The sequence below is a fragment of the Oreochromis aureus genome, linkage group 18, assembly GCF_013358895.1.
Source record: "Oreochromis aureus strain Israel breed Guangdong linkage group 18, ZZ_aureus, whole genome shotgun sequence".
In the NCBI taxonomy this organism is placed as follows: Eukaryota; Metazoa; Chordata; class Actinopteri; order Cichliformes; family Cichlidae; genus Oreochromis; species Oreochromis aureus.
The window spans coordinates 3,637,122-3,652,290 of NC_052959.1; the positions used below are offsets into that span (position 1 = coordinate 3,637,122).

Here is a 15,169-nt window from a genome sequence, read left to right on the forward strand (position 1 = left end):
CCAAAGAAGAGCTTTGGAACTATTCTTGAAGACTACTTAAAGAAATTACAATAAGGCAGAATTCTAACTTTAATCTCAGAATTCTGACTTTTTTCTCAGAATTCTGACTTTAGAAGAAAAAAAAAGACGTGCCCACTTTTTTTTTTTTTCCCAGTGGCCGTAATCCTCTTCCGTACTTTTGCACAGTATTTCAGGTACATTTTTATTTTATTTTAAATTTATCTTTACGTGCGATGACATAATCCCCTACTTTTATTTTGAAAGCAAATTATCAGGAAGTGGCGCTTGACATGCGCATATTACCGAGGAAGAAAAGCTGCGGAGTTAAACAACCGACGGCTTAAAACTGTAAACATTAAGAGCCTGGCTGACTAATGTCTGTGGTTGGGATGGAACTCTAAGGTAAAACCCATTTCGTACACTCTTGCTTTTTTCCTACGTAGTTGTCATTGCTTATAGTATCAGCATATACCACTCACTGCTGATTTAATTAATGTTAGCACTACAGTTTATAATATTCAATCCGTGGCTTGTGGGCTGATGCTAAAACAGCATCTCTGACGACCAGAGATACTCTAAACGCTTTGGATTATTCTTGAATGTCGTTTATAGTTTAAATTTGTTGTCTCTGCTATTATTAAGTTGTTTTAACGTTTGTATTGTGAAGGGAATTCCTATCTCAGTGCTAGCTGTAGCACTAGCTTTCCCACATATCCTCGGGAAGTTAAGTAGCGTTAAGAAGCTAGTCCCTATTTTCAGTTTTTTGGAACGCATTTAGCCTCGGAAGACGTCAGTTCTCCTTTTATCTCCTCTTTGGCTAAGTCACATACTAACACAACTCTTACCACAGCACTGGAAATTATTAATCGCCAACTAGTCTGGTAACTGCTAAGGCAGCTATCAGCCAACAATTAGCGTGTCTTAGCTAAGCTACATGGCGAAGAGCTAGAAATAAATAACTCACAGAGAGCTGCCTTGTGTTAACGTAGACCGATGGAGTGATATCGGGGATATTTTTGAAATAAAGCTGACGTTAAAATGAGCCTTCTAAGCCCGCTACTGTCTGGATGAACCCACACAGCGCTTTCCATTTTGGGGTCTTGTTTTCTGACTTCTCTCTGAATAGGTGAATCTATATGTATATTTACCTTCAGCTGTTCAGCTCATTTCTGTCCACTGATCTTCACTAATTACAGTAGGCTTAATCATGTACTGCTGTCTCTTTCCCTCTCACTGCAATGGTAGCAGTGTGTTTGAAGTTTGAAACAGTGAGAGGTACTTGTAGCATTATATTTGGAGATAGATAGCAGTCTGTTAACTCCTCAACAGTTGGTGGAAGCCAGCTTAGCATTCTGTGCCACTCGAGAGACAGAGAGCTGCTGCCAGTGCTGAGATATTTATTTTTATTTACACTATTGATATTTTATTTTTATAATCAAGTGTGTGATTTTTATGAAATGGATAAGCAGAAGAAAATGAATGAATGCTTCATTCATATAGGGAAATTTAGAATGGTCATTGATAGTTGCCCAGTTAGAACACAATTTTAATAATGTTAAAATCACTGAGGATAAGAATTTGATCATAATTTTGGAGTAAAATATGATAACTTGGGAATTTTTTGGATAAAACATTGTTTGGCCTAGGTGGTCTGTAAAATATTAAAATCATTCCAGGGTCTTCAGAGTTTTCTGGTAAAGCCAAGATGTTCAAATGAAGTTATACTACACAGTAAAATGGAATGCATTAAATTAAAAAGAAAAATGACAGCAATCCCCACTAGCCAGGGTTGGTGTAGGTGTGCTTCAGGTAAGAGGAAAAGAGGAATATGATTGCCTATAGAGAGCCATGCTTTAGTGAGTATCAAAAAAGTTATTGGATGTGAAAAAAAAAACATAAATTAAGACTGGCTATAATAAGATGTATAAGTGTTTGATAGGAAATAATTGATGGGATGGAGGAAGGCTATAAGAATTTGTTATAGTGGAGTGAGATGTGAAGGAAGGGGAAAGACATTGTGAGTCACCAGTTCCTGAACATTTACAGAGAGAAGGCTTTACGTGAGTGTACTAATGATGGAGCAAATGTGTTCACTGAACTCGTGTGCACACACATAGTGTCAGCAAAACACATACAAAGGTAGGTTTTATTGCAGGATCCTAATTTGATAGCAGTAGATTGTTTGGTCTCAGTCTAGCTGACAGAAGTGGTTAATTTGGTAGGTAGGATGGTGGTGTGGCATAAATTACAGTGAAAAATGATTATTCTGCTGTCACAAGAGGTTGTAATTTTCTTTTTCCATCAGCAGACAGGAATCATAAATCGGATATAAAAAAAATTACTAGTTTTTATCTTATATTTGTGGGGGTCAGATTAACTGCAGGAAATGCTGATTTGTGTTGTTTTTCTTCACAGGTTAACTTGAAAGTGTAGGACCAAACATTGTTCTTCAGTGCATGGATGCAAAGCCAATGCGCAGGTAGGTGTGGTAGTTTTCTGGGAAGAATGGCAAAAATATGTGGCTGTTAATTCCAGATTCTTTGGTTACTGTTTACCAATTTTCTTTTTAGCAGCAGTATCATATCAAATATTGTAGTCACGAAAATCCTCAAATTCCTTCAGTGGGGGAGTTAAAGATCCTCCATGTCTCTTTGACACCTTGTTATGTCACCACATAAGCTTAAAAGGCAGAAAAATCCCTGCCTTACGGAATCAAAGGGGGGTTTTCAATAGGAGTTCTACCCAGAACTCTCCATAGCACTTGGTGGTCCTGATCTTAGCTCTGCTGGTTTGTTGGGCTTTTAAATTTAGGTTTGATGGCCCACTGGAGAGAGAGGTGGTGTCACGATGCAGAGCAGGAGTCTGTGAAACAAGACTGGCTAAAAATAAACTTTTCACAGTAAGGGGAAATACCAGAGCCACTATGCAAAAACAGTGTTCATGGAGTCTGTTGTGCATATTACAGGTGAAACGGGATGGACATTGTTTTTGTTTTTTTTGTTTTTCTCTTTTGGGTGGTCGAAGAATGATCAAAATGAGCATTTTTGTATAATGTAATATAATAGTATATAAGGGCTGAGGTCCCATCCAGATTATAAACATGAGCTTTTTCATGCATGTGCTGCAGCCATGAACTCATGCAGTCCAAGCAGAAACCACACAGAATGTTGGAAATGTGACTGAGGTGAACTCTTTCTGTGTTCTGTCTGAGAAAAGAAAATATCCTGACCCGATTTTCCTGAAGTTAAATTGTAAAGGCAGTTTTAGTGTCATTAATGTGAAATAATTCTACATTTGTTATATAAAACAACAACAGCAGTGTGTAACTGGGTAGGTAGGACCTAATTTAAGACGTTAACACTAAGACAGAATCTAATTATTGTTTTATGCTTCATAGTTAAAAGTTGCCTGTGTTGTGCAACCAGCAGCTTTAAAGGATACTCGTTAGGTCAATTTTCAGGTCCATAATTGTAATCTTTGGCTACTGGAGTAGCTTTGTATGAGTCATTGTTCAAAATGATGCTTATTTATCTTATACTGCCTTGTTGCGGCCCCTCAGTTCATCTTCTGTCTGAAATGAGCTATTTTAGCCCTCTAAAGACCACCCACATTTATGACACTTTGATCTGATTGGCTGCCACTTACAAACATAAGTTCGGTGGGGTGTCGCCAGAGCCAAAGCTAACCGTGTAGGAATGGCCCCTACTCTGACATCATCCAATTACAGGAGTAGAAAAAAACTGCCTGAATGCCTCTGATTAGAGTCTGGAGCAGTTTAAATTTAAATCAAAATCTCTATAGGTGCAGCATTTATGTCTCTTGTCATTTACCCCACTACTTTGACTTCAGTCTTTAAAACGTTAGACCTACTTAAGCTTTTTAATTTTGTACTTTCACTATGTTAGGGCAATTCAAATGATATAATGAAAGGTCAGAATGTTTTGAGTGAAAGCAGCAGAGGCTCAGGGTATCATGACTTTTTCTCCTCAGTAACATATTCTCAGGCCAACAGTTCCTGTGAATGCTGGCTACATGAAGTTCCTTTTTTAAAAATATCACAGCTGTTTTGTCTTGTCGCTGAGTTGCCCTGGATTACATTGCATTTTATTTTCACATTATTATGTGAAAATATGTCACTGAAAGGATATTTGACTAAGATTTGAAACTGTACATTATGTATTAAATACAATCCACAAAATGTCTTTAACAAAGGTCATGTACAGTGGCTTGCAAAAGTATTCGGCCCCCTTGAACTTTTCCACATTTTGTCACATTACAGCCACAAACATGAATCAATTTTATTGGAATTCCACGTGAAAGACCAATACAAAGTGGTGTACACGTGAGAAGTGGAATGAAAATCATACATGATTCCAAACATTTTTTTACAAATAAATAACTGAAAAGTGGGGTGTGCGTAATTATTCAGCCCCCTGAGTCAATACTTTGTAAAACCACCTTTTGCTGCAATTACAGCTGCCAGTCTTTTAGGGTATGTCTCTACCAGCTTTGCACATCTAGAGACTGAAATTCTTGCCAATTCTTCTTTGCAAAACAGTTCCACAACTGCCCTGTGACGGCCTCAGAGGTTGTCTAAGAGAATATTGGGAGCAACAACACCATGAAGTCCAAAGAACACACCAGGCAGGTCAGGGATAAATTTATTGAGAAATTTAAAGCAGGCTTAGGCTACAAAAAGATTTCCCAAGCCTTGAACATCCCACGGAGCACTGTTCAAGCGATCATTCAGAAATGGAAGGAGTATGGCACAACTGTAAACCTACCAAGACAAGGCCGTCCACCTAAACTCACAGGCCAAACAAGGAGAGCTCTGATCAGAAATGCAGCCAAGAGGCCCATGGTGACTCTGGACGAGCTGCAGAGATCTACAGCTCAGGTGGGGGAATCTGTCCATAGGACAACTATTAGTCGTGCACTGCACAAAGTTGGCCTTTATGGAAGAGTGGCAAGAAGAAAGCCATTGTTAACAGAAAACCATAAGAAGTCCCGTTTGCAGTTTGCCACAAGCCATGTGGGGGACACAGCAAACATGTGGAAGAAGGTGCTCTGGTCAGATGAGACCAAAATGGAACTTTTTGGCCAAAATGCAAAAGGCTATGTGTGGTGGAAAACTAACACTGCACATCACTCTGAACACACCATCCCCACTGTCAAATATGGTGGTGGCAGCATCATGCTCTGGGGGTGCTTCTCTTCAGCAGGGATAGGGAAGCTGGTCAGAGTTGATGGGAAGATGGATGGAGCCAAATACATGGCAATCTTGGAAGAAAACCTCTTGGAGTCTGCAAAAGACTTGAGACTGGGGCGGAGGTTCACCTTCCAGCAGGACAACGACCCTAAACATAAAGCCAGGGCAACAATGGAATGGTTTAAAACAAAACATATCCATGTGTTAGAATGGCCCAGTCAAAGTCCAGATCTAAATCCAATCGAGAATCTGTGGCAAGATCTGAAAACTGCTGTTCACAAACGCTGTCCATCTAATCTGACTGAGCTGGAGCTGTTTTGCAAAGAAGAATGGGCAAGGATTTCAGTCTCTAGATGTGCAAAGCTGGTAGAGACATACCCTAAAAGACTGGCAGCTGTAATTGCAGCAAAAGGTGGTTTTACAAAGTATTGACTCAGGGGGCTAAATAATTACGCACGCCCCACTTTTCAGTTATTTATTGGTAAAAAATGTTTGGAATCATGTATGATTTTCATTCCACTTCTCACGTGTACACCACTTTGTATTGGTCTTTCACGTGGAATTCCAATAAAATTGATTCATGTTTGTGGCTGTAATGTGACAAAATGTGGAAAAGTTCAAGGGGGCCGAATACTTTTGCAAGCCACTGTATGTGCAATGATGTAATTTCTCCCATCTGTAATGGTAAGGACACAAAGTGAAGAGGATGCGTTCAGGTGTTAGGAATTCTTGGCCAGTACTGGGAACATGAGCTGTAGTAAATCCCAAACCCAAAGTCATCCTGGGATTTAAAAAGATGCATGGGTACACCAAGTCAACCGACCGGTGTGGATAAGTTTACACTGGCTGAGGCATATGCAGGGTACTGACCTTGCTATATTAGGTTTAGCTGATGGCCATAGACCGACACTGTATTCAAATTAAATTTTATTTATATAGCATGAAATCACAACAACAGTCGCCTCAAGGCGCTTTATAGTGTAAGGTAAAGAGCCTACAATAACACAGAGAAAACCCCAACAACCAGACAACCCCCTATGAGTGAGCATTTGTCAACATTGGGAAGAGAAAAAAGCCCATATAACAGGAAGAAACCCCCGGCAGAAATGCGACGGCTATGATCGAGCCAGTTTTTACCGGCATTTTAATGATAATCCTGCAAAGAAGCTCAGAGACACACAGACACACAGGGGGCAGAGTTTCAGCTGTTTGAAAGCCTGAGTTTGTGCAAATAACTTTGCAAAAAAAAAAAAAAAACACTTGACAAAGTCTTGGCTTCCTTTTTTGACCTATTCTCCTCTATTTCATTGCGTATGACACAATATTGTCTGAGTGGCGGCATCTTTCGTTTAGGAAAATATTGCCTCAGCTTCTTGAACCTCAGTGGCGGGTATAAATAACTGCATCTGTGTGATGACGGTGGGGTGGTGAGCAAAGCCACCCTTGGTGCCTTAAGGCTATTGCAGCATAACTAAAGGAGGATTCAGGGTCACCTAATTCAAGCCTAACTGTAATCTTTATCAAAAAGTAAAGTTCTAATCTTAATCTTAAAAGTAGGTGTCTGTATCCCGAATCCAAACTAGGAGCTAGGCCCACAGAAGAGGGGCCTGAAAGCTGAAGTCTCTGCATCACATTCTACTTTTAAATATCCTAGGAACCACAAGTAAGCCCGCAATTTGAGAGTGAAGTGCCTTTTTTTCGGGGGGGTGTTATGGTAATACGAGGACTTTAAGATAAGATGGGGCCTGATTATTGAAGACCTTGTATGTGAGGGGCAGGCTTTAATATTTATTCATTTATTTATTTATTTATTTATTTAACAAGGAAGCCCATTAAGAGAAGCCAATATAGGCGAAATATGCGCTTTTTTTCCTAGTCCCTGTCCATACTCTTGCTGTAGCCATTTGGATCAAGTGAAGGATTATTAGGGAGTTTTTAGAACAGCCTGATAATAATGAATTAACAACAGTCCACCCTAGAAGTAATAAACACATTCTAAGGTGGTCATTTGAGAGTGATACCAGGGAGTCAAGTACATCTGATTTGAGGCTTTCTTTTTGATAGGAGGCACAATATCGAGAGTTGTATGCAGTGAAGCTGTAAAATTTAGAGATGGCACGATACCACTTTTTTATGTCCGATACCGATATCATAAATTTGGATATCTGCCGATACCGATATGAATCCGATATAGTGGTTTTTTGTTGTTGTTGTTGTTGTGTTTTTTTTTTTTTGTTTTTTTTAAATCAATAAAACTGTTTTGTTTTTTTGTTTTTTAATATCTTGCTGCTTTTTGTATAAGTTGATACTGAAGTTAAAAAACAAAACAAAACACTAAAGCTATTCTGTTATACTTGTATGCAAAAATACACTGCACCCAAAATATTTCATAGTTCAGCAATACTGATCAATCTAATAAACTTAAACCTACTCCATCCTCCCTATTCTGGTATTTTAAAGAGTAAGCAACCTAACTAATAGGGTTCTAAAACTCCCAGCAAAAAAAAAAATAAAAATAGGGAACCACCCCCCACCCTCCGCCTCATGATGCTTAATCCACGTAATCAACTTTAATTTGATGCAGTGTGGAAAAAAAAAATGCACAGAAATCAGTTATTTTTCAAGGATAATTAAATAGATTCAACATCTTTCTTCAACAGAATTGCAGACTGCACAGATCGTACCTTCCCAAAGGAAAAAATACTATAGCTTACTAGGGTATATTAGACCTAATAGTTACTATATACAGTAATGGACTTCTATACATTTTACATCAGATTAAAACTTTGGGTGTAAGATTCGGATAATTATTTATTAAAAGCTAGACATTTTAAATGAGAATAAGAAAGAAAAGTATGTCTTTGTGCCCCCCTTTTCTCTGTTCATGCCCTATCGGCCCCCCTGGCTATACTTTGCTAGATCCGCCCCTGCACAGTTACCAGCCGTCAGGATCCTGGTGTAGAAAGTAATATTAAATACATTCTAACAACAGCTTATCAAGCTTAAACGTGCTGCTGTTGTTCAGCCGCTGGTTTCCTCTTTCTGGCGTGAAGTGGGCAATAAACAAACAAGAGAGACGGACTCGTGACAGAAAAGCCGATCAGCTGATCATTGATCAGTTTCATGATTAAAGTAGCAGCAGGAGAGGGAGGGAGAGAGAAGAGGCAGTCGCTCCATATATCGGTTGTTAAGCTTAACGCGGGAATGCTTTACAAACATCCAGAGATGAACTTACACACTTGCTTTACTTCTCTCTGGGATAACTTCCTCGGAGATGAAATGCCGGATTGCTAGCGAGGCTACAAATACACACAGCCACTCTATCACGTAACGCATTCTGCTCCGATGTGCTACGGTTATGAGCAGAGTTACGCCGTGTCGCAAGTTTTGTGAGGTTCTTTTTTGATATTTAATGGATCGGGTTACATTTTTTTTATTTCCCTCCGATATCCGATCCAGTAATTTACGTCAGTATCGGACCGATACGTAATATTGGAGCAGTCAATCTCTAGTAAAATTATTAACAATTTTGGGAGCAGAGTTTATGTAGCTGCTCTGCACTGTGTGAGCACATGGCATTGAACAGTGGAGGACTTATAATTCTTAAACTTTAAGAAAAACATCTACTGTAGTGAAATGTATTCCCCACTGCTGTGTAAGCCATTATTGGTCATCTAAATGTCACTAAAAGATGATCAGATCAGAGTACCAGAATTGGTAAGGGATGGATAAGAATTTGGCGATTCTGATTTAATTATCAAAATCATTTTTTGATTTGATTCCTTATCGATTCTCATCAGGTTCTCGTTGGCTCCACGTTAAGAGTCACCACGCAAAATATCAAAGACACTGTATTTGTGCAAATTAAGTGCATGCTGTTTGGTCAAGTGTTTGTGGATGTTCGAGGGAATTCCCCTCTGTTCTGATCAGTTATGGGGTCATTGCTCAAAAAAAGTAATGCATGTACTCTGAACACTTTACAAGAAAAGTAATGCACTATATAACTTAATTACTCCCAGGAGAAAGTAATTTGTTACCTATGTGTTTCTCTGCAAAATGTCCTGAAACACATTGTCCCGCACTTGTCATTTACAAATATATACCTATAAGCTACAGTCTCACACACCAACACATCCTAATGAGAACACACATGATCTTTTCCATAGTATTTAGATATGAATACAACACAAAGAGACTTTAGAGTGATCGCTACGGTGATTCTACTTTAGAAACATGAGTGGGTAGAAATGGAGGGTGCAGCCTGACTACTCATCACTGCTTTTGTTACCTTTTAAAGTTCGTGGTCCGACTGCCTGGCTGGGGTCAGCATTCTCTCAGCTTTAACGTCACTGTGGGTTCTTGGCTAGCTTATTTTAATTTAATGTAACTAAGAGTATATTGATATGTACTAATGTCAGGGCCACCAGCGCACGTCAGGACGCCACTGGAATGGACATCACCAGCCGCTGTACTCTGGGGGACCCCAACAAGCTCCCTGAAGGGGTCCCCCAGCCTGCACGCATGCCCTACGTCTCAGACAAACACCCGAGGCAGACCCTGGAGGTGATCAACCTGCTGAGAAAACACCGGGAGCTCTGTGACGTGGTGCTGGTGGTGGGTGCCAAGAAGATCTACGCGCACCGTGTGATCCTCTCTGCCTGCAGCCCCTATTTCAGGTATGAGGAGACACTGTGCGATCCCACATCAGGCTAGTTTATTTTACAGCAAAATTCCTGCGCTCGAGTGATTGCTGTGACACAAAAAAATAATGTCATCTTTCTTTTTCCCCTTCTTCTTCAGGGCCATGTTTACTGGAGAGCTGGCAGAGAGCAGGCAGACGGAAGTGGTTATTCGTGACATTGATGAGAGAGCCATGGAGCTGCTGATTGACTTTGCTTATACATCACAGGTAGGGATGGTAGCATGCTATTAGAATTAACCACAGGTGCAGGTGCACATTAAGTTTAAAAAAAAAAAAAAAAAAAAAAAAAAAGACAAACTGATGAAACTGCATATGGAATGTAAAAAACCTTTCCAAACAAGTCTATGGCAAAATCTCCAAAAGTTGAATCTGTTCATCTGGATGTAGCGTTTTGTGGGAGAAACGTTTCGTCACTCATCCAAGTGACTTCTTCAGTCTCAGCTGACTGCAGGTTTCCCCAAACCTTATAAACAGTACATTTGCATAATGACTGAAACCAGCCCACTGAAGGAACAATGGGCTGTGAGGTCAGTTCCTATGGCAAAGTTTTTGAAAAGTACGAATCAGGAGAGCAAAACCTTTGCAAGCGGCTTTATGTCCTGCAGAGTACAGTAAGGTCTATGATTAAAATGAAAAACATGTATCTTGGCTATAACCTTGACTACAGCAGAACTTTCTCAAAAGATGTGAGGAGACTGACATGGAGCCACAGTTTGAATGCATAAAACGGAGGAGCTGTGGAGACCACACATTGTGATCAATCAGTTGCTAAAGCTAAAAAACTCAGTGTATCTGATGTCCTGATCTGCACCCTTTCAGGTGACTGTAGAGGAGGGGAATGTCCAGACGCTGCTCCCTGCAGCCTGCCTCCTCCAGCTTGCTGAGATCCAGGAGGCGTGCTGCGAGTTCCTTAAGAGGCAGCTGGATCCATCTAACTGCCTGGGCATCAGGGCCTTTGCTGACACACACTCCTGCCGCGAGCTGCTCCGCATTGCAGATAAGTTCACCCAGCACAATTTTCAGGAGGTAAGAACCCACATACAACTGTTCACTGTCCTTTATAATCGCTGTATAGTGCTACATATTATAATGCTTCTACATGTCACTTTAGATTGAATACGCAAAATTTACATTTAGCCTGTCACATTCTTATTTATTTCTTATTTTGGATATAAAGGTTTCTTTTTGTCGTGCCACACGCGTCTGTTATAAAAATGGTTTACATTTGTAAATTATCTAAAAGTGCCATATCATCGTGTTGTTGGTATAGTAAGGCCATACATTTACGTTTTGTGGTGCGCACAACAAGAAGACAAACCCAGGTAAATACGACAGTTGGAGCTACTTCAAAGCTTCAGACTTTAAACCAACAAATCACAGTACATAAAAAAAGAAATCTGTTCCTGCTAAAGGTGAAAGCATCACTTTCTCCACTTCAGGCAAAAACACACTGTCAAGTACAAACAGGCTATGAAGGTGCAGATACTAACAGCTGGTGATGTGCAACCCAGATGTAACTGCATCAAAAACTATTTTTTCAGATATCAGTGACCTAGTTAACTGGTTTAATAATATATGCTCTTCAATTCTGCATCATGTCGCGCTGTTAAAAGTCAGATTAGCCCCAGTTACCAATTCTTCCATGGGTCAGTGATCGTGTCTGCCACCAAAGAAGAGAATGCAGAAAGGCTGATCATAGACGGAAAAAGACTGCTCACCATGTTCACTATCTGCATATGAAGGAGTTATCAGTCACACTCAACCAACTCATAAAATATGCTACAAGATCTTAATTCACTAGTTTGAATTATGTTTGTTATCGTTAATCAAAGTTTTTATTTGACACCATCAGCAACCTTCTTCCACCTTGTCAGTCTGCCATCACTCTCATGTCTTCCAATGACTGTGAAAAATGTTTAGATTTCTTCACTGGCAAGATCAACAGTATCAGCTCAAGTCTGTACCTCTTCAACCACCCCAAGTCTCTCACCCAGTTCTGTTGTCCGAGTTCAAAATAATCTCTTCAACAGATATTTTGAATATAGTCTCACACTTGTGCACTTCACCCTGCCTGTCAATCAGTCCCTTTCATCTGGCTGGATTCCAGCCAGCGTCGTTCCTCTACTAAAAAACAAACCTCCATAGATCCCATTGTTTTAAAGAATTATAGGCCAATTTCCAAACTGTTTCTTTTCAAAATCCTTAGGAAAGGTGTTGGTCATCAGCTCCTTCGGATCTTTGAGTAAATAATATTTTCGGTAAATTCCAATCTGGTTACAGACACAGCACTGAAACAGCGTTATTGAAAATTATTTATGATATCCTCATGCACTTGGATAAAGGTGAGCATTCCATTTGTCCTGCTTGACTTATCTGCAGCCTTTGATACTGTTGATAATGCTCCTCTTATTAGCATACTATGAAGCTGGGTTGGGATCACCGGTACTGCTCTTAAATAGTTGGTTTTTTTTTTTCATACTTATCAAACAGATATTTCAGAATTCATATTAATCAATGTATGCCCTAATCTGCACCGCTGGTATGTGGAGTGCCTAGGGTTCAAGCCTTGGACCAATTCTGTTTATTTTTTTATTTTTTATATGTTACTCCTGAGCCACCTAATTAATGGTTTTAATGGAATCTCTTACCACTGCTATGCAGATGAAACACAGTTTATATTTTTCTGTCAAGCCCAACAACCTCAACAGCCTCTCCTGCCTCAAGGAACGTTTCTCTGCCATTACTAATTGGATGTATTCTAATTTCTGGTAAAAGTGAGGTTCTAATGCTCAGCCCAGACAGTTTTTCTAAGAAAGTTAGCCAGTACATCGGCCCCCTCGCCAATAACATCACATCATATGGTAAAAACCTTGGTACCACATTTGATCAGCACCTGAATGTTGGGTAACCTTTGAGAGATGAGTTTCAAAACCTTTTTTCCTTTATCTGAGAAATATTGCGAAATAAAACCTTTACTGTCAGTCAATCATCTTGAACTTTTAGTACACACTTTAATTTTCAGTTATTATAGATTATTGCAATTTATTTTTTACATGCATCTCTGTCCTTCATAGTTCATCTCCACTTAATTCAGAACCAGCAGCAAGGCTGCTAATGTCACATATTGCACCTATCCTTGCATCACTTCACTGGCTTCCGGTGAATTTCAGAATCCACTTTAAAATTCTGTTATTGACACATAAGGCTCTACATCAGGGGTGGGCAATCTCAGTCCACGAGGGCCGGTGTCCCTGCAGGTTTTAGATCTCACCTTGGGTCAACACACCTGAATCACATGATTAGTTCGTTACCAGGCCTCTGGAGAACTTCAGGACATGTTGAGGAGCTAATTTAGCCATTTAAATCAGCTGTGTTGGTTCGAGGACACATCTAAAACCTGCAGGGACACCGGCCCTCGTGGACTGAGATTGCCCACCCCTGCTCTACATGGACAGGCCCCATGCCTCAGGCCAGTTGAGCTTCTAACACCTTATCAATGGAGTCGGTCTCTCCGGTCGTCTAACCAGGGCCCTCTAACTCTCCCTTGCTCTGATCTTAAAACCAGAGGTGATCGTGCTTTAGAGGTTGTAGCGCCCAAACTGTGGAAGAGTCTTTCTCAGTCAATCAGGTTGGCTGACTCTGCTATTTCTTTTAAGCGAATGCTGAAAACATATTTTTATAGGTTGGCATTTCCTTAATCCGTTCCCCTTCATTTGTTTGAAACCACACATGCAGTATGATGGAGTGAATGTCTGTTGGTGTGGCTTAGGTGTGTATGTTTATGTGTCTGTATGTTTTAACATGTACATTTATTTTTAGTGTGTGGCTTTTATTTGAACTGTGAAACTCTTTGTTATTAAAAGTGCTACATAACGCTTATTATTATTATTATTATTATTATTATTATTATTTATTACTATGTTTATAGTGCAAAGAGTTGACTCATTTAAGTAGTAAAGTGTAAAGTGTTTATATGTAATTTTTCATTTAGCACTTAAATAAATGAAGTGCATTTGTCAGCTCATAATCTTGATACTGATGTATGTACAAATGTTGCCCTTTTCTTTGGATTTCTCCTAGAGACTCTGAGGGGTGTGTGTGTGTAGATAGATAGATACACACACTGATTGCATGGTGGTGGAGGTGATGCAACCTGCATGTTAATTCTTAAAGTGGCCAGATTACATTTACAACCTCAAGTCCTAAACCTAATCTAATAACAGAAACAAGTTAGTGTACTGCCTGAGAGTCAGTAGAAAGTGGAAACAGACTTTTGACATATTGTGGCTAGGTGACAACCAACCTGACCCACTGATGGGCAGGGAAACCATCACAGTAACTATTCTTGGGACTGGAGCTGAGCAATTAAACAATAAAGAAGATTATCACAAAATAACCTTCATATGTTTCATATGAAGGTTATTTTGTGATAATCTTCTGGTTGCTATAAAATTTGACATTTTATATACATATTTTTTATATACATTTCCAGATCAGTCATCTGGTTGGAACAGTGTTATAGCCATCTCAAGTTAGTTTGACGAATACAGTGTAGGGAAGTGGCCAGCGGAAGCACATGTGGTACTGTTTTGGATACTGAAGCTATACATACCAGTGCGTAAGGAGTGTGAGCAGATAAAAGACGAAATGAAACTAGAAAACAGAAACTGAAGCACCAGTGTTATCAAAGAAGACACTCCAATGCAATTAGCCCAAGGCTTCAAAGACGAGGAAAATACTGAAAAAGATGGTGATGATATTTCGGCTATTTAAAGGGCCAAAATATCACAGGGCGCAAGATCCTTCAGGCAACTGGTGTTGTGATTTGGTGCTATATAAATAAAATTGAATTTGAAAGTCTGAAAAAGAAGCTGAATAGCATGCACTGCAAACTATCAATACCATGTTTCCACAAAGGCAAGTAACACCATAAATACACCCGCACAGTGCAAAGCATGCATGATGCAAGACCTTACCGTCCATTGAAAATGGTGGCTGTAAACAGCTGATTAAAGTAATTGAACCTAATTACCAACTCCCTGACCATAAACCTTTCTTTCAGAAGGCATTGTACACAAAGTATTGTCCCTTCTAGAGACATATTTGAACAGCTGTGTCATCATTCTTTACTTGATCCAGCTGTCTTGGCTAATTATAGACCAGTCTTTTCCCCATCATTTTATTAAAAAAAAAAAAAAAAAAAAAAATCTTTGTCAGTTATCTGTTACAGCTATTCTTTCATCTGCGGAGGAATTTCA

At 39.6% G+C, this 15,169-nt stretch overlaps 1 protein-coding gene across 1 annotated transcript in view; it reads left to right on the top strand.

The window, feature by feature from the left end:
* The first annotated feature begins 265 nt into the window (after positions 1-265).
* klhl20 (kelch-like family member 20) overlaps positions 266-15,169 on the top strand; it is a 28,597-nt gene continuing 13,693 nt past the window's right edge. Inside the window, exons 1-5 of the mRNA XM_031730848.2 lie at positions 266-402; positions 2,416-2,479; positions 9,628-9,885; positions 10,010-10,118; positions 10,731-10,937. Of these exons, the coding sequence (XP_031586708.1) occupies positions 2,457-2,479; positions 9,628-9,885; positions 10,010-10,118; positions 10,731-10,937 (597 nt within the window). The 5' untranslated portion in view covers positions 266-402; positions 2,416-2,456. The remainder of the gene's footprint in view (positions 403-2,415; positions 2,480-9,627; positions 9,886-10,009; positions 10,119-10,730; positions 10,938-15,169) is intronic.